Source organism: Ictidomys tridecemlineatus, chromosome 8, assembly GCF_052094955.1.
Source record: "Ictidomys tridecemlineatus isolate mIctTri1 chromosome 8, mIctTri1.hap1, whole genome shotgun sequence".
NCBI lineage: Eukaryota > Metazoa > Chordata > Mammalia > Rodentia > Sciuridae > Ictidomys > Ictidomys tridecemlineatus.
Window position 1 is genome coordinate 55,320,291 of NC_135484.1, and position 25,304 is coordinate 55,345,594.

At 33.5% G+C, this 25,304-nt stretch overlaps 1 protein-coding gene across 1 annotated transcript in view; it reads left to right on the forward strand.

Moving 5' to 3' along the window:
* The window catches only part of Sec63 (SEC63 protein translocation regulator), a 60,181-nt gene extending 35,111 nt beyond the window's left edge, over window positions 1-25,070 (forward strand). The window contains exons 9-21 of the mRNA XM_078019533.1: window positions 1,601-1,695; window positions 1,796-1,928; window positions 3,236-3,328; window positions 4,042-4,196; window positions 5,614-5,761; window positions 8,698-8,780; window positions 10,697-10,762; window positions 10,958-11,143; window positions 14,401-14,559; window positions 16,428-16,529; window positions 19,322-19,420; window positions 22,784-22,888; window positions 23,991-25,070. Of these exons, the coding sequence (XP_077875659.1) occupies window positions 1,601-1,695; window positions 1,796-1,928; window positions 3,236-3,328; window positions 4,042-4,196; window positions 5,614-5,761; window positions 8,698-8,780; window positions 10,697-10,762; window positions 10,958-11,143; window positions 14,401-14,559; window positions 16,428-16,529; window positions 19,322-19,420; window positions 22,784-22,888; window positions 23,991-24,134 (1,568 nt within the window). The 3' untranslated portion in view covers window positions 24,135-25,070. The remainder of the gene's footprint in view (window positions 1-1,600; window positions 1,696-1,795; window positions 1,929-3,235; window positions 3,329-4,041; window positions 4,197-5,613; window positions 5,762-8,697; window positions 8,781-10,696; window positions 10,763-10,957; window positions 11,144-14,400; window positions 14,560-16,427; window positions 16,530-19,321; window positions 19,421-22,783; window positions 22,889-23,990) is intronic.
* The last annotated feature ends 234 nt before the right edge of the window (window positions 25,071-25,304 follow it).

Below are 25,304 nucleotides of genomic sequence, written 5' to 3' on the forward strand. Positions count from 1 at the left end.
TGTTCTCAGGGTCTTATTTAAATTCCTTCTTGGGGAAGAAAAACGCATCATACTGAATACTTTCTTTGATCCATAAAACACACTTTCTAAAGTTCATACCACTGGAGAATGCAATTTTGTTCCAGAACTGAAATGGACTTCTTTGTATTTGGGATTTGCCAATTTTACTAATTTTCTTATTTTTTAGTTGTCATTGGACACATACCTTTATTTATTTATTTCTATGTGGTGCTGAGGATTGAACTCAGGGCCTTGTTTTTGTGCTAGGTGAGCACTCTGTTGCTGAGCCACACCACAGCACCACTAATTTTCTTGATAATGAGAAAAAGATTCCTCAAGATCATACGATAGTGTGCACACAATAATTTTTTTAGAATTGAGTAGATGTTACTTTTTCTTGTGCATATATATTATTCTTATGTTATATTGAAATATTGCTATAAAATCTTTCCTTATTGAAAATGTTTCATGTTTATAATGTTTTTTTTTTTTTTTTTTAAAGAGCGAGTGAGAGAGGGGAGAGAGAGAGAGAGAGAATTTTTTAATATTTATTTCTTAGTTCTCGGCGGACACAACATTTTTGTTGGTATGTGGTGCTGAGGATCGAACCCGGGCCGCACGCATGCCAGACGAGCGCGATACCGCCTGAGCCACATTCCCAGCCCTGTTTATAATGTTTTGATGTTTGTTTTTTTTTTTTTTTTCCCTCAGTGATCTTGATTTCTGAGGCTGGTTCTTAACCTTATATTAATTTTGCCAGAAAAGCATTATTTAGCTGGTAGATTTGTTTGTTTTCAGGAAAGATAGTAATGGTAACCATTTACACATACACTATGTTTGTTGTATGTCAGACACATGTAAAAAAACTCAGATGTAGAGAGGTGAAGAATAGTGCTCTAGGTTCTTTAGCTAGTGACATAACTTCCAGGTTTAGGCTCGATAACCTCTGTATAGTTCTGCTTTTTGTGTATTTTTTAAAAGTATTTTCTGCGGTAAGGTAAGATTGATGACTGTAGTGCCAGTCCTTAAAGAGCTTATAGGCATTACACCTGCTGGGAATCTTATGTATTTCAATTGTTTATTCACAAAACCCTCTAGGGTTCCATCGTTTTCTGGAAATTGCAGTGTATTTTTGTTTACTCAAAGGTATGACAAGTCACACAGTGAAGAAACCTTCAACTCTTTTTAACCTATTATTTTCAGTGTGTTTAACTATAGGGCCCCCTTTTTTCTTATATAACAGTTATCAACATCACACAGAATACTAATGCTCTATAGAAAATTTTTTGGAGCAGCTGGTTAAGTCTAGAAAAGGGTGCTGTTATAAGTGATTTTAATGTATCCAGTTACTTTGGTGCCTTAGTTTGTAATACATTTTTCTTCACTTTGGGATAGGCAGTATTGTCCACATTTTAAGAAATAAAATGTTTCTTTTTTATGGGAGAAATGAATACTTGTCAGTAGTAGAGTTGAGATGATTTTCAGAATGGTTTGGGATTAGAAAAGTGCTTTTAGTAAGTAGCATTAAGAAAGTATCTCAAGAAGGAAAATTGATCAATAAATTTATTTATCTTCATTTTTTTTCTCTTTGTTTCCATAGGTCTCATCATGGTTTTGGCTGGAGCTTCTGAATTTGATCCACAGTATAATAAAGATGCTACAAGCAGACCAACAGATAATATTCTAATACCACAGGTTAGGCACCATAGCACAAATTCTTTGATGACTAGTTGAGTACTAAAGTGGATACTTTTTTAAAGTATATATTTTTGAATAATTATTTTATTTACTTTAGCTGATCAGAGAGATTGGCAGCATTAATTTAAAGAAGAATGAGCCTCCACTTACCTGTCCATATAGCCTGAAGGCCAGAGTTCTTTTACTGTCTCATCTTGCTAGAATGAAAATTCCTGAGACCCTTGAAGAAGGTATTTGTGATTCTAATATCTACAGGGTTTTAATAGAATCAAAGCAACAGATTTAATTAGATCTCATGGTGCATTGTTTTTGTCACTATTCTTTTTTGCTCCATCAAATAATTGCTCAAGGACTCCCATATCCCCATTTTTGTTTTTTTAATCTATATGCTACATAATTGCTTCACATAGTTTGAAGGTTGAACTTGGATGTTTTGGCAAATATTAAAATTTAGTGTTTCAAGGTGAGAGAATATTCTGAAGGAGAAATGTTTAGTTAAATTAAGATCATACAAAAAGTTCCTAATGACTTTTTAACAAGAAATTTGTAAGCTTTCTAGAGGGACAGGAATGAGTTTCACAACAAATACCTCCACTGAACACTAACCCCCACCCACACATCATCCCTCCTACCAGTGTTCTGAGTAGTATCTGTTTGATCTTTATTTAAAGCTACATAATGTGTGTGTCTGTCTCTGTCTCTTCCTATCTCCTTCCCTATTTCTCCATTCCTAATCCTAAATACTGTTTTTTTAATTTGTTTTAATTAGTTACACATGACAGTAAATGACCTTGACATATCATATATTTGAATCACTTTTAAATGAAATCTTACTGTCCCCCATCTCCTTTAATAATGTATTCAAATGCTTCAAACAAGGCTATTTGATACTTAGAAATTGGATGCTTATTCTGTCATAAGAAAGGATGTTTATGATAGAATGAAGGAGTACTGTTGAAGCATTGTCACTGAAGTTGCTTTGAAATTTTAGTAATTATGCTGCTAATTTTCTGTACAGATACATAGTCATCTTCATTTTTACCAATCTGTAACAAACAGGGAAAACATTTTTTTAGGTTGAATGCCAAGCCCAATAGTAGTTAAGACTTTTATATGCAGTATAAATGACTCTGTGTGCCTTGTTGCCCTCTTCCTCCTCTTCCTCATTTCTCTGTATTTAATTGACATTTATTCTCATTCTTAGCTTTTAGAATTAATTAATACTTAAGGAACTTACAAGCACAAAAAGAAAATTCTTGAGGTTCTCAGCAGCAAGATTAAGATTAAATTTATGATTAAGGCTGCTTTAAAACAGGAATTAACTTCTGAAGCTTAACATAATATTAAAATTTTCCTTTGACACATCTGAGTGGGGGTTTTCTGGCCATTAACAGTGATGCAGAGGAGAAACTGTAAAATTCTGAAATCTGGTGAAATGTTTGTGGGACAACTTTTTTAGAATTAGTCTTGGGCTATGATGATAAAGATGCTTTAACTATGAAATTAGAATTGTTTCAGATTTTTTATTGTTTTGCAGATCAGCAATTTATGCTGAAAAAATGCCCTGCTTTGCTTCAAGAAATGGTTAATGTAATCTGCCAACTAATAATAATGGCCAGGAGCCGTGAAGGTGAGGAGGAAATATAATTAAATTGTTTTATTTATTTATTTATTGCAAGCATGTGCAGATTTTACTTCACAGTTTTTAAGATTTATGAGGAACTAATTGTAATTCTGTCTGCCAGTTCAATCGGCTTTCTCAATTTTGCTCATGATTTTTCTCATTGTTTCATAGTTTTATTGTTTGCTCTGCAGATTTAATATTTCCTTTTCCTTCTGATTATTTTTGGAGTTAGTTTATTCTGTATTTTAACAGTGAGTTTGATATTTCTTTAACAAACGTAATGATGATTCACCTGACATGTAATATTTTTTGTATGGAAGGAAAAGAATCAGGGAATTGTTGCTCAGTAATGGAATGGGAGAACCTTAACAAATAAGACAGTGCTTATGGGTTGTTGTGGGAGATGTTAGTACTTGCATGGTATCAGTACATTCATGATGCTGATAATAATTGATAATTTAATGTTACTTGAGTTGATGCAGCTTTTTTTTAATGAAATCAATGCTTATTGCTGGATAATATACATTTTGCTGTTTGCATGTTAATATCTTCTCCAGTAATTTTTAAAAGAAAATCAATACCACAATCTTAAAATTTGTGTTAAAGATATTAATGATGTGAAAGATATGAGTATGATTTGGTTTTATGATGAATTGTGTACACCGGAACATGTAAAAGTCCAGCCCTGTTGTTTCTTCTTTTTTTCTGTTCTTTCTAAGAAAGGGAGTTTCGTGCTCCAACTTTGGCATCCTTAGAAAACTGCATGAAGCTTTCCCAGATGGCTGTTCAAGGCCTTCAACAATTTAAATCTCCTCTTCTGCAGCTCCCTCACATTGAAGAGGACAATCTTAGAAGAGTTTCTAATCATAAAAAGGTAATTATCTTCTGTTTTGTACTTCAAAGTTAATATTTTGCAGTTTGTCATGTCACTTAAAGGTAATATGAATGAAAAGTTTTCTAGAAATGGTTCCTATGAATTTTTTAGATTTAGGATATCTTTGTTTTTTTAAAGAGAGAGAGAGAGAATTTTTAATATTTATTTTTTAGTTATCAGCAGATACAACATCTTTGTTTTGTATGTGGTGCTGAGGATCAAACCCGGGCCACTCGCATACCAGGCGAGTGCGCTACCGCTTGAGCCACATCCCCAGCCCCGATTTAGGATATCTTAAGTGTTATGAAACTATCTTTCAAGTGGTTCTGTTAACATATTCCTGATTAGGTAGTTTTTAATAATATTTTACTATTGTAAGTAATGTTACTGTGATGGGGGGGGCTTGTCAATGCATTTTAGCAGTTGTCACTTTGCTTCATATGTTGCCAAAAATAAGTGTATGGTATACATTTTAATAATTTCATTCTTGGCTTAAAGGTTGAATAATGGGTCTGTTGTTTGAGTATGAATAAAAAAATTAAACATTTGAAAAAATACATTAAGTAAAGATAATTCTTATTTAGAAAATATAATCTATGGTAAAGATATAATGAACTATTTAGATACAGCAAAAAATATGTATAAAGGAAAAACTTGAGAAAACAGAAGTAAAATTACAAGTCTAGTGCGAGATTTTAAACATTACTTTGCATATATAGTAGATAAAGGGAGAAAAGGTAGACATTGGATTTGATGATTAAGGTAAAGTTAATAAATGTATATTAGAAATTTGTAATAAAAAGACAGTGCTGTCTTTTAAAGTAATTGTGTTTCCCTTATCAATTTGATCATGTTATCATGATCATAAAAATCTCAAAATTCAAAACCAGAACTTTACCTGTCTTATAATCTAATTTTTGTGAAAGTACAAATTAAATAATTAACACCAAACAACTGAAATTAAAGAACACTCTTATAAGTAACCATTTTGCCATGGTGGATATTATTACAATAACAGTCATATTTAGAAAAGTAACAAAAATTAAGAATATTGCATAGTTAAAACCCCGAGAGTGTATCTGTACTTGTGAGGTATTTATTCTTAAAGTTTATTTTTAATAAGGTTGAAAATAAACAAATTGAAGACAATAGTTCTTACTTGGGGGTAGATTCTATATGAATGTCACTGACATCTTTTAATTTTTTTAAATTAAAAAACAAAGGCTGAACTGATCCTTAATTTAAGTAGCATTGGAGAAAAGGACCACGAAATACTATTAGTTGTATTTTCTGCTTTGAAATGCATACAATATTAACATTTTTCTTAAAGTGCTGGATTTTATTTTAGTTAACATAATTTATTTTTATGAAAAGTTTCATGAATTAGGGATTTATAATTTTTATTTTTCTTATTCAGTATAAAATTAAAACTATACAGGATTTGGTGAGTTTAAAAGAATCAGATCGTCACAGTCTACTACACTTTCTTGAAGATGAAAAATATGAAGAGGTCATGGCTGTCCTTGGGAGTTTTCCCTTTGTGACAATGGATATAAAATCACAGGGTAAGTGATAGGTTTCCTCGTTGAACATTGCTTCCTATTACATTTGTTCTCATTCATTTGATTCAGGACTTAACAACATAACTTGCAGTGAGACTCTGCAGAACTGTAGTTTTTCTGTCAGATTTACCATGTTGGAAATTGATGGAGATTTAAATCTTTTTAAGAAAACTTATATAGCCCTGCTTTATTTTTTTTAATAGTAAGATTAAGTGCAAGGACTGTTTTGTATTTTAGCTTTCAAGAATTTAACTTTTCAGAGATTTCCAAATGTAATGAAAAGAATGAGATGTGAAATACATTAGAAGAAATAGTGTTAAAAGAAATATCACTTAATATTGACATTAATTTCCAAAGCCCCAACTTATTTATATTAATTAATCCTTGAAAATTGCCATGTTTCTGCCAACTTTCTTGATTTTTTTTCACATTTTCTCTAACTTTTCATCTATTTCAAGAAAAAAATGGAATATTTTTCTATTTATATAACTGCCCTGTGACCATTTTAATAGCCAAATAATAGTATCTTAGAACACTGACAGAATTAGAGATCATCTCCTCCATTCCTTCTTTTTTTTAAAAAAAGAGATAGAGAAAATTTTTTAGTATTTATTTCTTAGTTTTCGGCAGACACAACATCTTTCTTTGTATGTAGTGCTGAGGATTGAACCCGTGCTGCATGCATGCCAGGCGAGCGTGCTACCACTTGAGCCACATCCCCAGCCCCTCCATTCCTTCTTTTTTTATTTTTTTTTTATTTTTTAAAGAGAGTGAGAGAGGAGAGAGAGAGAGAGAGAGAGAGAGAATTTTTAATATTTATTTTTTAGTTCTCGGCGGACACAACATCTTTGTTGGTATGTGGTGCTGAGGATCGAACCCGGGCCGCACGCATGCCAGGCGAGCGCGCTACCGCTTGAGCCATATCCCCAGCCCCCTCCATTCCTTCTTTATGGTGTTGTTCTATGCTGTAACATTGGCTAAGTCACTGTTGTGAGGGTGTTCTTATATGTGCCAAGAATACAGGGACATATTAGGAGAAGTTTCTGCCTTTAAAGGACTTATCATCTGGTTGAAGACATTGGATTAAAAACAAGAGAACATAGGCTAAGTATTAAGTAAATAACAGACATTGTACCCATGTTCATGCAATAAATACTGAGTGCTGGAGAAGGGGAGGTAAGACAGTCTCTGCTTTATTGAATTTATCTTCTGATAGACATTGAGCTTGGTTAAATGGCTTTCCAAGATTATAGTGTTTGGGACAGGAAGGCAAACAGTGCAGTCTGGTATCCATTTGCCTAGAGTTGACTGTGTAACAAGTACAATACAGGTAGTAAAACCTTGGATCACTTTGGCAGGGATTTGGGTCCATGAGTTTTCATCTTTAAAAACACTAATATAAAGGGTACATTTAGGATTACACTGCTTTAACCAGAAATTGTTCAATTAAAGTTTAGTTTAGGACTTAAGAGATAATCTTTGATATAATGAAGGATAGCAAAAAGTAAAGAGATTTTTCTTACAAGATATAAGGTGAGAGTATTCACTCTCACTCATCTGTTCCACTTCAATAGTATCTTGTATAGACAGTTTATTTTGTATTTTTACAGTGCTGTCTAAACATGTAATATGAGTGGTATAATTTGAAGGAAGAATAGAAGAATTATAGAAGCAAGAAAAAGGCATTGATAAATACAGTAGTGGAGATGATGGCTTTCTCCTTCCAGTTACACTAGGGGCTGTGTAGACTCTCATGGTAGGCTTTTTCTTCACATTAAAATATCACGTGGCATTTAGATATTGATACTTCAGTTATTTTACATGTACCACTCACATGTATAAAGCTTTGCAAATGAAAAATGTGGATGGATATGTGATTCAGATTTGAATTTTGATAAGAGAGTCTTCCAGGCTGAAGAAGGGATACATAACCTTTGTTGATGCCCACCTGTAACACCTCATAGCCAGTAGTGGGGTGAGCAGTTAAAGGTTGTTGAAGGTCATTGTTTTCCAGTTGGTGTTACGGTAAAAGCTAGAACAGAGTATATGCGAATCTAAATCTGTGTAACAAGTATAATTTAGAAAAACTGTAGTCAAAAATATATAGAGAAGAAATCTTATAGATAAAAATCAATAATAAAAATGAATTTAAAGGCTGGGTATGTGGTTCAAACATAGAGTGCTTGCTTAGCATGTGTGATGAGGCCCTGGGTTGGTTGGTTGGCGGGTCTGCCTCCTCCCCGCCCGTGTCTGTCCGCGGCCTCTCTCTTTCTCTTAATTTAATTTTTGTTTTATATGTAGACATTTGGGGGATGTATGTGGCAAATGTGATTTTAAAAATACTAAATAGTTGGCAAAATTTTATTGTTTAGGGTACTATTTATTGCAAAAAAAATTTCAAAGTGATTTTTGATATAAAGAGAATATATTGACGTTCTTACCTTTAAAAATTGTTTTTATGGTGATTTAGTATGTTTTCATTATTTTATTCTGATAGGCGTTGATCACACGGGCAAAGTCTTGTGAATATAAGCTTTGCACAAGAGTGACAATTCTGTAGTTCTAGTTTCATACTATGTTTTCAGAGTCCGGAGTTTGAAACTTGGCAGTGTCAGGGCAGCGATTGTGTGGTCATTTTACATTATTTCTGAACCTTGGTTTCTTTTTTTGAAGTGGAAGTGATAATAAGTAAAAGCACTCTGTAGAGCTATTTTAAGGATTAAAGTCCTATTTACCATTGGATTTTTACAGTACATATACTAAATTGCTAAAGGCATTTATAAGAATTTTATATAGATGGTCATACTGTTTTTTATTAAGCTTAAAATGTAGTATGCTCAAAATACCAAATTGATTTGGGTAAATTAGATTTTGCTATTTACATTTACCTAGAACTTGATTTTTACTTTTTGCTGTCTTTCTTTCCTTTCATCTTACAGTATTGGATGATGAAGATAGCAACAACATTACAGTAGGATCTCTAGTCACAGTGTTGGTTAAATTGACAAGGCAAACAATGGCAGTAAGTAGTCTGTATTTTTATGCTTTAAGAGTTATGTTTCAAGATTTTTATATTTATTTTTCTTAGTTTAAGTAGAAATTTCTCAAAGTTGAAACTAATGTAGTAATAAGAACTGATTTTGCAAGTTCTGTTTGTTGTTTATTAAAAGAATTAAAAATTACAGTGAAAATAACTTTCTGACAGTGTGAAAAATTTATGCTCTCTGGGAAAAAAATTCAAGCAATGGAGAAAAGTTTAGAAAAAAATTAATTTAGGTACTGGGGATTGAACGCAAAGGCACTTAACTACTGAATCACATCACCAATTTTTTAAATTTTTTAAATGCCCTAACCCATTTTTACCTGTGGAATTAATTATTTTTATCATGGATCCCTTATCTCACTCATCTCCCTGAAGAAAACCTATTGTCAACCTCTTATGACCAGAATTCAGTTTATGTGTATCCTTTCATATTTTTCTCTTGTTCATATTTACAGTTGGACCTTCAGGATGCATATCCTTTTTTTTTTTACTTTTTTTTTTTTGTTTTGTTAAATCTAGACATATTGTGTTTCCTATATTTTGTTTTTCTCCTTTTCTGTTACATAGTTATGTTACCTTCCAAGTCAACTGGTATATTGTGACTCATTGTTTTTAATGGACCTGTACTATTTCAGGTTATTCAACTAATGGTAGATCTTATTCTGCTCTGGAGTTTCTGACTATCTTCATGAAATATATGTTGCATTAAACCCCATGTTAAATATATCAAATAAAAAATGTTAATTTTATGATAGCAAGTGGTAAGAAAGCATTTTGTGTCATGGACTTGGGGATGGATGGTGCCTCCTGGGAGAAGGGAGTGCCAGGCCAAAATTAAGTTCAGAACCTAAAATTATAATTTTCACATGCTGTGGAATTCCCAGACTGAGAAATGAGCAAAAAAATTGGTCTTGGGCTATTGACATTTCTGGGGTAGATGTATATTTATGTGGGGGGGGCATAGGGGGAAGCCTGCCTGGACTAAGGAAAAGGATTAAAATCTTTTCCCTTCTATTCTAATCAAGTAGTGTTGTAGAATTCAGCTAATAAATGAATAAATGAAGACGTAGGAAGTGCTGATATAATTAGACTGGGGAGTGGCAACCTTTTTCTATAAAGATCCAGATAGTAAATATTTTAGGTTTTATAAGCTATGTAGTCTTTGTAGCAATACCTGAACTCACAAATGGCATGGTTGTGTTTCTATAAAGCGTTGTTTTCAAAATTGGTGGCATGCCATAGTTTGCTACCCCTTAGTTTCTGTTTTAGAGCCTGATCATTGGAATTGTTTTTAATGCTTCCAGAGAGTTTATGAAACACAACCCACATCACTTGTCGTCTTCTAGTATAGTCTTACTAGTATGTAAAACTTTATTTTACAGCTTCTTTATTGATTCTAAAAGGATTTTATGGTTGGTGGATATATCTTTAGCATATGTAGATACTCTTTGTGATCCACAGATACAATAAGCAGTGTCACTGACAATAATGAATAAACTAACAGTAGTGGTTTTTTGAAATTCTTAATGTTAGAAAATAATCTGATGTTCAAATTATCATAACATTAAAATATTCACATTTGGTTGCTGTTAAATAAAGTAAAATTTTAAACTGAAATTTTTTGTACTTAATAATGAATTTGCTTATCTTAGAACTTTATTTCATTAAGTAGATGATTCTTTTAAATGTATTTAAGACAGACATTACGACTTTAGAAGGTAGCTTCCTGCGTATCATACATCATAAGTTAATAACTGCTGAGTCTACTACCCCTCCCTCAGTTGTAAACAGCTTAAAAAAAATAACCGATAACACATTTTAAAAACATTTCTTTGTTTATCTGAAGGGTAAATATAGGCTGACAGAGTTTATCTTTTTCTTTTTGCCACCCCTAGGAAGTATTTGAAAAGGAACAGTCCATCTGTGTTGCAGAGGAACAGCCTGCAGAAGAACAGCCTGGGGTAAAAGCTGGAATTTTCTTAACTTATCTTACTTGGAAAGAAATTTTTATTTACTTCCTGATGGGCTTATATTACTTTGGGAGAGTAATTTAGCTTATGAAAACATTTAGTTTAGCCATTTCCATCTAAAAATTACTGACTTTCAAATGAAACTTATTATGATTTACAAAGCATGATGTGTGTTGTGATTTACAGCAGCAGCAAGGTGATGCTAATAAGAACAAGACAAAAGGAGGATGGCAGCAAAAGACAAAAGGACCCAAGAAAATGGCTAAATCAAAAAAAAAGAAGCCTTTGAAAAAAAAGCCTACACCTGTTCCTGTTCCATTATCACAGACAAAGCAACAGAAACAAAAGCAGGCAAATGGAGTCGTTGGGAGTGTGAGTATATTTATTGTCATTGTAACTATTATTATTGAGGTAAAATATACTGAAATGTTTAAATCTTAGGTGTACAGCTCCTGAAGTTTTAGATGTATATGTACCCATTAAACCCAAATCAAAATTTAAAAATCTTACTAGCATCCTAGAAAAGCTCCTTTTTGCTCCTTTTCAGTCAGTGACCCCTTCCTTTATCTCATCTCGTCACCTCTCATTTTTCTGACTATAATCACCAAAAATTGGGGTTTTTTTGTTCTTATATTTCACATAAGTGGAATTAGTTATGTCTGCTTAGTTTCATTTAACTTAACGTCCATGATGTTCATCTTTTTGCATTGTGTGTAGCAGTAGTCCATTGTGTGTGTATGTGTGTGTACATGGTATTTCATTGTATGAATATGCTATAATTTAATCTCTGTTCTATGCTTGTTGGACATTTAGGTTATTTGCAGTTTTTACTTAATATGAATAAAGGCTCTTTGCTTATTCTTGTGCGTTGCATTTTGTGGATAAATTACTGGATTATAAGATGTATTTTAACTCACCAAAAGAGCCTGTTTTCCAAAGTTTTGCCATTTTATGCACTGTAATCAGAATATGAGCGTGTAGTTGTTCTGCATCCTCACCAGTACTTGGCTTTCTCAGTATTTTAGTCTTTCAGTTGTTCTGTGGTAGTATTATTTAGGATGGTTTTTATTGGTATATACCCGATGACTTAACATTGTTGAACACCTTATCATATACTTGGTCCTTTTTTCCTGCTGGCTTGTTTGTCTTATGGATTTGTTGGTGTCCCTTATATATTCTGGATAAGTGTTCTTACTGTCCGCCCCGAAATATATGTATGTATGTATGTGTATATATATATAGTTTTTTTAAAGTTGCTGATGGACCTTTGTTTTTATTCATATGCAGTGCTGAGAATTGAACCCAGTGCATTACACGTGCCAAACAAGCACTCTACCACTGAACCACAACCCCAGCGCTGTTTTCCCCTCTTAATGGTAGCTTTTTGATGGTTCTTAATTTTAGTGAAGTCTGTGTCATCAGTCTTTTGCTTTAGGGTTAGTGATTGTGTGTCGTGTTTAAGATATCTCAGTGTAACTCAAGGACATTGACATATTTTTCTGTTTTCTTCTAGAAACATTATTGTGTTACTTGTTACATTTAGCTCTATGATCTGTCTTGAATTAATTTTCATGCATGGTATGGAATACGGGCCACCTATTCCAGAACTGTTTATTGAAAAGATCCTTTCCTCAGTGAATTTCAATGGCGCTTTGTGGTAAATATTGTTGGTTTATGGAATTCCTAGTCCATTTCATTTATTTACTTGTGTGCCAGTTCCATACTGTCTTAATTATAGCTTTATGCTAAGTCTTGAAATAAGACTTTACTCAGTCATCTTAGCTATTTTAGGTCCCTTGCATTTCCAATTAAATATTTAGAATAAGCTTAAACTACCAAAGTTATTAGTATTACATTGAATTTGTGGTTCAGTATGGAAGAATTGACATTAACAATGCTGAGTATTTTTATTCATGATCATAGTTTATCTTCATTAATTTGGAACTTCCTTAATTTTTCTCAGCAGTGCTTTATAATTTCTAGTGGCAAAGGTATGACAAATTTTACATTTGATTTACCTCTCTTTGATGCATTTTCTTGGTGTTAATGTGACATTTAAAAAAATTGTTCTTCAGTGTTTGTGGCTGGCATATAGAAATCTGGTTGCTATCTAAATATTGCTCTTGTATCAAAGAGTCTTAGCCATTTGTAAAAATATTTTAATGAAGATTTTCTACATATGCAGTCATGCTCTGTGTGACTGGATATAGTTTACCTTTTTCTTTTTAAGCCTAATGCCCTTCTTTTCTGCCTTGCCTTTCTCTGTTGGTTGGAATTTTCAGAGTAATATTGAGTAGCAGTGATAATTGTACACACCCTTTACTTTATTTTTTATCTTAGGAAGAAAGCAAAACAGTTGTTTTACTACCAAGTATGTTGTTAGCTGCAGGGTTTTGTATCCTTCATCAGGTTAAGGAAGTATTTCCTTCCATTTCTTATTTGCTGATAATTGTTTATCATGAGCAGATAGTGGATCTTATTAAATGCTTTTTCTGCATGTATTTAGTGATCATTTTATTTGTTTTTTTCTTTTATTAATGTGGTGAATTGTATTGGAGGATTTAAAATTTTTAAATCATACTTGCATTCCTGGGTCGGACTCTTACAACTGTTTTTATGAGAGGATATTGATATGTTTCTTTTTTTCTCTTTTTAGAAGAAAATATTGGTGTCTTTTTTTCTCTTGTAATATCCTTGTCTGCTATGATATCTGACCTCATTAAACAAGCTAGGAAGTATTTTCTTTTTTTCCTGGAAGAACTTTTTTCCTTCTTATTTGGAAGAATTCTTTAGGGAAACTATGGAAAAGTTTTAAACATAAGCTATTTCTTCACCTTGTTTCATGGGGTATATATTTTTATCCTTTTCTTACCAGTTTATGTTAATTATTTTCCAGGGAATTTGTCTGTTTCCTCTAAATTAGAAGTTTTTTGGTATAAATCTATTTATAATATTCTTTTATTTTAATGTCTGTTGGATCTGATTAATCTTATTTATTTTCAATATTTTGTATCCTCTTAAATATTCTTGCTTAGAGACTTTCAATTTTACTAATCTTTTCAAAGAACTGTCTTGATTCTTTTGTTTTCTTGTTTTCTAGTCAATTATTTACTTCAACTTTCTTTGCATTTAATTTTATACTCTTTTTTTTTGCTTCTTGAATCGAACACTATTATTTTTGCCTTGGATATTGACTTTCCTTAATATGTTATAACCTGTTACAGAAGATGACCCTACACTCCAAAGACAGTATTTTTCAGTAAACTGCCCATTTCCTCTCCTAAATAAAATGTATTGTATAATTGATACTTTTGAAAGCTGAATCATCTTATCTATTGTGGTACTGTACTTTGAAAATAGAAATATTTTTATCTTACAAACTGTGAAGAAGGGATACAATTACTAATCTTAGACTAATAAACCAGGTGAGCCAGATGTTAAAGTCTTCAGTCTTACTCCTTCATCTTTATAAATAAAAATGTTCATAATTTTCTAAAATTCTGCTTGGATAGTGAAAATTTAATTTTCAACCAGCTTAGTTATGTTGACAATAAGTTAGCTTCAGAGATGCAAAATGATCAATATTACTAGAAATATTCAAAACTTTGTGCTTGCTTTTTTCCCTTTAGGAATGTGGAGTGAAGGAGGATGAAGAAGAAGTTTCTGACAAAGGCAGTGATTCTGAAGAAGAAGAAACCAATAGAGATTCCCAGAGTGAGAAAGATGATGGTAGTGACAGAGAATCTGATAGAGAGCAGGATGAAAAACAAAACAAAGACGATGAAGCAGTAAGATGAATAGATTTAAATAACTAGATTATTCCCCTGATGATTGTTTTGGGTTTTGTTAGTGTTCATTTGTTTGCTTGCTTGCTTGCTGTTTATCTGTCTTAGAACCTGTGCATTTTTTCATTTAATTACTTTGCAATTTTTTTTTAAAGGAATGCCAGTCAGAGTTTATAAAGAAAAATTGTTTCAAACTAGGATTGGAAATCTAATTTTCTTAGATCTTAAATTGCTAGGTAGAGTAGAACCAAGGTCTGAGGTGAAGTCAGTTTTCCTTCTTTAAGAAATTTTCAGTATTAGGGTATCTCTGGAAATATGAGTAAGGGAAGGTGGACTGCAAAATGGGAAGCAGTTACTTTGAAGGCCCTGTCACAGGTTCCAGGTAGTGTTTAGAAGAAACATTACTGTGGACTTTGTGTCAAGAGGTGTTAAGGGAGAGCTAACATTATGGAATGTCACCTTGTTTCATGAGTATATAAGACATTTAAGGAAGTTATTAAGATGGTTAAGTATGAAGCATGGGGCAAAAATCTCATAGTGTGAAATTGCGCATCATTTATAGAAAAACTATAAAGAAAGAATTTTTAAATGAAAATGTTAACTGCCTTTATTTGATCAGTACACATGGTATATGCATGCATTGAAATATCATGTTGTACACCAAAATATGTATAATTATTGACTGGGCCTTTAATCTAAAAGTAACCCTTCTGGTTTGGACGAGAATCCCTGAATAGCTTCTGAGGCAACAGGAGAGACCAGGGAGAGGCAGAGGGCAAAAGAATAAAAGGAGTTAGTGCACAAGGTGGATAACTACTTTTACTTTTTGCTAGGTCTTGACGGTTTTGTATTTTGAGAATTAAAATGATGGCCAAGAAATAAAATTTGTCCAAGAGATTATTTCCCTAGCTTCACTTTTGGAAAGTTGACATAGTCTTTCTTGAATGTCTTAGTGTTAATAGAGGTGATCTTAAGATTTTGACAGACTTATTTTTTTCAGATGACCAAAAATACATTCATGCAGCCAACAAATAATTACTCATGACCTGTCCCATCCCAAGCATTGTCTTAGATGACAAGGAACGCAAGCCAAATAGGAAACAGTTTCTGCCCTTGAATGATAACACAGGCTAGTGGTATAGGCAGACTTGTAAATATATGAGATTAATGTATATCATATGCAAGGTATAGTGATGGCACAAAGGAAGCAGTGATCAACTCAGTTCTCAGACAGAAGGAAATTTGTAGTAGGCCTTATTCAGGAGTTTGTACTAAATTGGCCCTAAAAGAAGAACAAATAGGAATTTGCCAGACAAAGAAAGGGAAGAACAAAAATCCATACAGGGTTTGAGAAGAGTGAAATAGTTTGCTAACTTCAGCGAAGTATAGTCAGTTTGAAATAATGAGAATAAAAAGCATCAGGAGGAAAGCAATGACAGGAGATTAGCTGTAGGCCATGGTCAGATTATTAGCCAGGCACCGTGGCACACATCTATAATCTCAGGGAATCGGGAGGCTGAGGCAAGAGCATCACAAGTTTCAACCCAGCTTCAGCAACTTAGCAAGGCACTAAGCAACTCAGCAAGACCCTGTCTCTAATAAAATATAAAAAAGGGCTGGAGATGTGGCTTGGTGGTTAAGTGTCCCCTGGTACTAAAAAAAAAAAAAAAAAAAAAAACGGAGGTTATGGAGATTATTAATGGCCCTGTAGTGCTATGGGGGTTAGAGGGATTGCAGGTTTGAGCTAGGAGATGATTTATGGGACTGAACTTGTTCTAACCTAATTAGTTAATTAGCATTTTTAGGAATCATAGAAACTCCTCAAAATGGGCAAACCCTACCAGGTTTCAGATCTTTTTATTCTTTACCAGGAGTGGCAAGAATTACAACAGAGTATACAGCGAAAGGAAAGAGCCCTACTGGAAACCAAATCAAAAATAACACATCCTGTGTATAGTCTTTACTTTCCTGAGGTGAGTTACACATAGGCTATTCACTTTCTCTTCTCCTCAGATATTTCTTATTTGGATTTTATTGCTCTTTGGAGTGTACCTGCTCAAATACACTAACTGTGATATATTCCTGATTATGTTTTTAAAGGATACATTGCAATATGAATTGTTTTTAGTGAATATGTTGTTTGAAAGGAGGATTGTTAACTTTTAAAATACTTCTGTGATTTCCTGTGCTTCTGTCTTTTCTGAGCTCATATTACTTTTGTGCTTAATGATTATTTCTCATTAGCAGTCATCAGTATTTAATAGCCAAATGTATATTTTGCCTTTGATTGCTTGACAGTCACAAACCTCACCCTTGTCAAGTTCTAATAGGATGAAAAAAATTCTTAAACTTTCTTTCTGAGGATTCTGTAGTTGCCACCTGGAACCATTAGACTTGCTTTGATCCCAGTTATTGCCCTAGTCTGTGGAAATGAGTGAGCCTGTGGCTGTGGGACCAGCTGTGTTCTGAGCCCTGAGCAAAGTTCAGTAAGAGCTAGGCATGACTGAGTCTCAAGCTCAGGACAGAGCATCATTATAATGCTATTTGTTCTCTTGTTTACTTTGTTATTATGCCTGTTCAACTTTTGATCTATTTGCTAGCCTATGTTATTTGTCTTTCAGATTACTTTGGGATTCTCTTAACACTTTGCTTTTGAGGATGATTCTGTCTGTGGAGCAGAGGTCAAGAACTGGGACACTGTTCCACAGACTGCCACACAGCTTTGTTCTTTATTCACATTTGATTGTGCTCTCATATAATAAGTCTGCTTTCTGCTTGAGAATGTCAATCCAGAGATGCTGGGGCTGCTTAAGGCAAATTCCTAAATAATTTGGCTCTCTTAGTAATAAGTGATTGGCTCTGCACAGACTGTTGTTTTGACTTGGATAGAAGTCTTCCCAGGATTCCATCTTAATGCACACACTGATCTTCTGGCGTGTCTTGAGCTTTTAACCCATCTGTTGAGGGCATTTTGCCCACTGCAGAGGTAGTCTGCCAACACCAAGCATCCCAAAAATCAAGTGAATAAATTCCACTCATTTGATTGGTTTAAAAAGTGCTATGGGATATGTATACTGCATAATTTGTACCCAGTTTCATTTTAGACCACGTTTAATTGGTAAATTAAACATCCATTCATTCCTTTAGAACATTTTATCAGTGGAAATGCCTTTTTCTAGTATAATCTGTTTATACATGATAAATATCTCAAACTGTCATTTATCACATGCAATTTTTTTAGGATCTTCCTGACATTTCCTTGTCTATTTTCCAATGTACCTAATTACCCTCTTCGTAATAATTGACTTACATTTTATTGAAACTCATTTATTAGTATGTTAGGAATGGTTGAGAATTACACACAACTGAAGGATAATTTAAAAAAAAATGCAAATAACTCAATAGAATGTCAGTTTCACTTTTTAAACAAGTAAATCATGTACAGTGTCATTGATTGACATTCATCAGCTTCTTGTAAATATCCTGGAGTGAATTTCATTGTAATTAAACAACTTGAGAGAGTGAAGGGAAAGGCAGTTTCTAAATAGTGAGGTAAATAAGAAATGCACACTCTTGAACATATCCCTATGCTGCTTATAGTACATACATGATATGGTAATGATGTTTCTGACACATCAGAACCACTTAAATGAGAGATTGAGGTTGTAACTCATTCTAATAATCATAACTGTCATTTATTATACCCTATATGCTAACAGAAATCTAACATGTATTTTCCTTGTATTATCTCATTTCATCTTCACAACATTCCAGGCACTCATCATTTAACAAAGAAGGAAAACTAGATTTAGAGAGGTGAACTAATTCAGGTATAGATAGCTTTAAAGCAAGTATTGGCAAAATACAGGCTGCAGGCCAAATCTAGCTCCCTGTTTTTGTAAAAAATCTTTATTTACAATAAAGTCTTAATTAAAATACAGTCCCACTCCCCTTTTTCAAGGCAGATCTGAGTAGCTACAACAGAGACCCTGTGACCCACAAAGTGTCTAGGTTCTAATATTCCATTTTGAGACTATCACACTATTTTGTATACAAAAACAGATAGGCAAATATTATATATACAGCTATCCCTATTATGATTGTCCTAACCCTATGGCTGGACAGTTGACTAAACAGTTATTGACAAGAGCTGTAATACAGCAATGGTTACTGAGCACATTGAGGTTTGGTGCTTCCTTGTCTTTCTAAATTTTTTAAAGAAAATAGTTTTCTGTTTCTTCCTGCTGCCGTTGTGCATTCTGATGGCAGTTTCTTTACCCAACTTTTTTAGTGTTCCTGATTTTTTTTTTTTTAAGTTGAACTAGAAATGCTTTTAATATATTGATTTTCTATTTGGCTGCCTGAGTTCTTTCCACTCCTACTTTGTAGCTTTTGCTTATTACGTGTTAAAAGATTATTTGTTACATGATATTGTAAAAGTCAATATATTTTTTAAGAATATCTTTTGTCATTTAAGGTAAATCAGAGTTTTTTAATATGGAATCCATCAGTAGACTTAAAATAAACCCCCAAAATTGCATATAAAATTATTTTTGAAGAGTAAGGAATGGATCTATAAATAGTTAAGAACAGTTTATTAATCTGGTAAATTATTGAACCAGGCACTGTGTCAGTGCTGAGGATATAGCAGTGACCAAAACAAGGACAGTATTCTGAAATAAGACAAGCCAAAAGTGCTTCTCTAATTCTTTCTGATTATCGTACTGTTCGTTGTTCTTATTGTTTTTTTTCCTCCTCTTTCCAGGAAAAACAAGAATGGTGGTGGCTTTATATTGCAGATAGGAAGGAACAGACGTTAATTTCTATGCCATATCATGTTTGTACACTAAAAGATACAGAAGAGGTAATTACTCAATAATATTTCCATTTTTAACAATGTACAGCATCTCATCGTCATGCTGCTTGATAAAATCTGCTTAAAATATCAGTTTATCAGAGCTTACTGCATGTCGCCAGCTGGCTGGGCTGGCGAGATGAGCTGGGTTCAAAGGAGCCGGCTCATTCAATAAACTGAGAAAATGGCGAAGAACCCACACAAAACAGGAACATGAGTTTTGAGGGGAGAAATTCTCAGTGACCCCAAGGGTCTGCTCCACGCTGGATAGCGCTGGAAGGAGCAAGATAGAGAGCACACCTGGAACCCGCCCCCCCCCCCCAATTATTGGGGAAAAGACATTCGATAAAATGTTCCACCAGAATAAGACAAGGGTGGGGTTTCGAAGGGTGGAGTCTTGCTTGGTGATGTTTTGTGGTCAGCAGATTGCTTGACGTCTTGGCAAGTCACACCCATCTGAAGTGCTATGTGGGATCACAGGCAGAGCCAAAGGAAAAGCACACTTAAATTGCACAGCCCAATCAGCGCGCAGTGCCAGGCCAGTCCCCTCATATGCTCAAATGTGCATAGCTCACACACATAGCCCATGGATGGCTTGCAACAATTGAATTCTGTTGTGTCTGTTGTCTTACTATTCCCTGATGTTTTGAGAGTGAGCTCATTGGACATTTGTAAAGAAATATTAGAGGTAGGTAACTTTTAAAAACTCATCAATATAGTTTTGGCAGTTTTTACTGTTAGTGTTCAAGAGCATTTTTCTTTGCTCCTCCTCTCCAGAATTTAATATTTTATAAACATTTATGATGTAAGAATTGGTGGATTTAAATTTTTAGAATAGAATTTTTGACTGAATGGCATTGCTTGCTTTTATAACATCATAAAAGTAGCTTCGTGATAAACATCATTTACCCTTGGGAACTGCATTCTGGGTTTTTTTTTTCCTTGATGTTTTTGGCTGTTACCTTTTCTAGGAAGAAGGTTCTGTTTGTTTGGACCAGGCAGATAAGGGCAAGGGTTTTGAATTTCAAGATATTTCTAGATGTTGATTTTTAGTACAAAAAATCTTTAAAATAATTTTTATAACCATGCAGTAAATGTGTGGAATAGTTAATACTTATTTGATGCTTAAAGATAAAGCCAACTCTTAAGTTGTATTTGTTTTGACCTTTTTTTTAAAAATTTTACCTGTTTTTTAATAGGTAATGCATTCACCTAAAATTTCAGAAAATATAAAAGTGCAGAAAGTGAAACATCTTGCATGTTTTCCATCACCTTTTCCTTTTCCTGGAGACCATCAGTATTATCAAATTTTTATGTATTCTTCATGTAATATTATATGTAAATTGTAAACGAATACATACATTATTATTTTCCCCTCAGATTTTACACAGAAGATGGCATATCTGTTTTACACCTTCCTTTTTTATCCAGTAATATAACTTGGACATGTATCTATCTTCCAAGATCGGGGGAGCCTTTTGTTTCACAATCGCAACACAATTATTATACTCAAGGAGTTTAAAATTGGTGTGATATTATCTAATACACAGTCCATATTCAAATTTCCTCAAAGTTTTCACTGATGTCTTTTTGTTTTGATTTGTTTCTGAGTTCAGGATCCAATCAGGGATTACACTTTGCATTTGGTTGTTGTGCCTCTTTAGAACACTTTCTTGTCCTTTTTCATTTTGGATTTTTCTTGACATTTTTCAGGAATCCAGGCAAGGTATTTTATGGAATATCAGTTAATATGAGTTTGTTTCATTGGTTACTCCTTATATTTATCTTAAATATATCTGGCAAGCATACAACACTAATGATGACATACTTAGTGCATCACATTAGGGCGTATTATACCAGTTTGCTCCACATTGATGATATTAAGATTGATCCGTTGTAAAGATACTCTCCCCCCTCATCTGTATGGCAGTATCTGGGCTCTGTGTGAATATCCTGTTCTCCTAGTCTTTTGCCCAGTCATTTTAGCATACATTGATGAATCTTTAATCTAAATCAATTTTTATCCTGCTCAGTGTAGTTTAAATTTTCTGTTTCTTTTTTAGAGTGGAACTGAACACTTTCAGTGGGTTCAAGACATATTTCTTTTTGTGTCTGTTTGTGACCATTCCTCATTTTTGTTGGGTCTTTTAAATGGGTTTGAGTTGTTCTTTTTTTTTTTTTTTTCCCAGTGATGTTAAGAAATCAGCCTGCTGTGACTGTGTGGCAAATATTTCTCTCTAGTACTAAGATGGTTTTTAATAAGCAGAAAACAATTTGTTTATCCATTTTCCTTTATTCTTTGTTTTTGAAGTATGGCTTATAAATTTTTTTGTAGCTTCTAGATGATGTTATAGTTAGAAAGGCCAAACTGAAGATGAGAGAGAAAGAGAGTAGGTGTGTGTATGTATGTATGCACGAGTGTGCATGTGTTTCTGTACTGGGGTTCCATCCCAGGGCCTGTGCATGCTAGGTTAGTGCTCTGCCACTGAGTTACACACCAACCCTGAGGGTTTTTTTGTTTGTTTTTTTTTTTAAGATTCTCCCATGATTTTGTTTTTCTAGTTTTATTAATTTTTTATGATAGCCAAGATTATCTCAATATATAATCTTGGCTACAAAATATGAATTCTGGAGGTTTAGATCACCAAAGCATCCAAATGTCATTTAAAAAAAATGTACTCTTCCTTCACCGAAGTGGAATTGAGATACCTGAGGGTGTTACTGTTTGTCTTTGTAGTCTGTGATTTTTAAAAAATATTTTTAAGTTGTAAATGGACACAGTATCTTTATTTATTTTTATGTGGTGCTGAGGATGGAACCCAGTGCCTCACATATGTGAGGCAAGCAAGCACTCTACCACTGAGATATAGCCCCAGCCCAAAGTCTATGATTTGATGGGAATTCAAATACCTATTTGACCTTTTAAAGGGATTGGTCATTTATCCTAGTAATAAGAAACTTCGACCAATATTATCTCCTGTCTATATTTTTATTAACTCAAGCATTTTATTTTACTTTTATACTCCACTTAATTTCTTCAGTTTACCCAAGATAATAGTCAACAAAGAACATGGTTGTTTACTTTAAATATGCTTTCTTGAATTGTGAAGATACAGATTAAAGATTAACCCCATCGGTTCTGCCTAATAGATTTCCTTTCTGTGTAAAGTATGTAATAGATAAACATATAGTTCACGATGTGTATTTGTTATTGTTGTTGGGCCTTTTGTAACAAGTCATGATTTATAACTTCCTGTATCACATGAATGAATAAAACATGACTGTTAAGTACTCTGGTCTAGTAATTTTAAGGTTATGCTGTTGTTTCCTCCTCAAAAATGGAGATTTTTAAGTGTTAATTTTATCTTCTAGGTAGAATTGAAGTTTCCTGCACCAGGAAAGCCTGGGAATTATCAGTACACAGTGTTTCTGAGGTCAGACTCCTATATGGGTTTGGATCAAATTAAACCATTGAAGGTAAGAATAGTGTCTCTTCAACAAGTACAGTAGCCTGTTGGAGTAAATACTTGAGTGTGAGGGAAGCATTTCTAGTTTTGCAATGCAAAGTAATAACAAAAAAGAGATCTTTTCTTACTTTTTCAATAATAAACTTACATTGTTGAGTAGGATTTTTAAGAGGTATGATTTAGAACCTTGACCATAAATTATATTAATGATGTATTTTAATATGCCCTAATATGCTGTAACTTACAGGGCCTCATCAACATGTTAATTTCTTTTAAAAGCATATAGATTTTACTGCATATTCTGTTGGAGTGTTTTTTAATTATAAAATCATTTTTAAGTTCATCTTAGAGCATATGTTTTCTTTTATCACTTGAAGCACACTTCTATCGGTGTTTACCAGTTCACTTGAGCATTTTATAGAAATCATTCTGTTAGGAAAAATGGTGCTGATATATTCTTGCATGGAAAAGAGTAAAATGAGCCTCTCTTTTCCCATGAGAGTTCTACTAGAGCTTACAGAATATCTTTTAGAAGGTCATATTTTAGTTTTTCTTTTTTGGGGGGTAGGGGGGAAGGTAAGCACCAGAGATTGAACACAGGAGCACTAAAATACTGAGCCACAATTCCAGTCTTTTTAAAATATTTTACTTAGAGACAGGTCTTGCTGAGTCTGGCAAGGGTGTTGCTTAGGGCCTCCCTCAGTTACTGAGGCTGGCTTTCATCTTGAGATCCTCCTTCCTCAGCCTTCTGAGCCTCTGGGATTATAGGTGTGTGCCATCATGCCTGGCTCCCTAGCTTTTCTTCTTTCAGCCGAACTTTAAGCTGTCACTCAGCACTTCTGCTCAAGAATTACGATCATTAGTTTTTTGTTCTACAGAAATACATCCATAAGTAGTTTTAACTTCTATAAGAGCAGAATATTAAACTATTAGAAATTTAATTATATGTTAAAGTAGATTGACATTTCTAGGATGAAGTGCCAGTGTGTTGAATTTATAGTTATATCTGTAAAATCTATATTTTGCTGTGGTAAAAGAAAAGCTATTCTTTATCAGATATTTCTTCCATTATTCCTCCTTAATTTTCTAACATCTACATTCCTTCTTCATAGTTGGAAGTTCATGAGGCTAAGCCTGTGCCAGAAAATCACCCGCAGTGGGACACAGCAATAGAGGGGGATGAAGACCAGGAGGACAGCGAGGGCTTTGAAGATAGCTTTGAGGAAGAAGAAGAGGAAGAGGAAGATGATGACTAATCAGTACTATGAGTGGACCACAGTGTTTGCACATATTTGCAAACTTTTGCTGTTTGGAAGTGTATAATAAACCAGAAACAGTGCAGAACCAATATCGAAGGAGGTGTTAGTTTCTTTACTAGAAATGGTTGCATAAAATAACTAGGCAATTGGCGGTGTCTTGGTATGATCTGGGGAAAAAAAAAGTTTAGGACGTTTAGGGCTTATTAAAGTCTTTCAAGTATGGGATGGTGCATTTATTTCATCTGCAAATTATAATAAATCCTTTGTTATTATAACTGTCCAAAGTGTGGGCTATGTATTATCTGATCAATTTATGGTCCCAGTAAAAGTCAAGGTACATGAAAATTTATAAATGAGCAACTTTTCTTTGTTCAGCTTTAGTTTTAGTATGATAAACATCATATATGTTCTAAGTAACATCTCAAATTTTGCCTTGATAAGCTCTATTACTCATTTATTGATATTTTGCAGGTGATGAGACTATAATAGCTCCTTACGTGGATTTAAGCCTTTTATTTTCACCTTTCTTGGTCATAGTTGGTATTTTCTCACATTCCACATAATATAGAGGGCTACATTTTGGGATTTTGCTTTCTTAATTGCCCAGCGTTATTCGAGAGATTATAAAGATGGCTTTTAATGGCTTAAAGCATTTTTAAGCCTCTATCTTAGTAGATCAGGGCAGGATCTAATTCTTTTGATAAGCTAGCTATAGGTCTAAAAGTAATTGTGGGACCATATGTTCTCTGATGTTGGTGGTTTATGTTATCAAACCTTTTTTAAAAGGTTCACTATAAAAGCTGAACTACATTCTTAGCTTTTAATCTACCTGACTCTATCAGAAGCCTTTTAAGGAAAATAGTATAACATGCAAAGGAGGGATCTTTTTGTATTCATTTTGGACTCCTGTTAATAAAATAGAAGTTTGACTCATTTTATGTTTGCTATTGTCTTTGTCTTTTTATTTTTAGAGAAAGGACATAAATAGGGTAATCCATTCTTTTTTTTTTCAACTAAAAATTTAATATGACTAAGTGACTGCTATCTTTGTATACCATAGGAAAACCCCTGAGTGAGAGGAATTTCCACTCACATAGTACAACCAAAAGGGTTGTTCTTAATATAAAATAGGTATGTATATGTGATGAATCATTGGGGTGAGAGGAG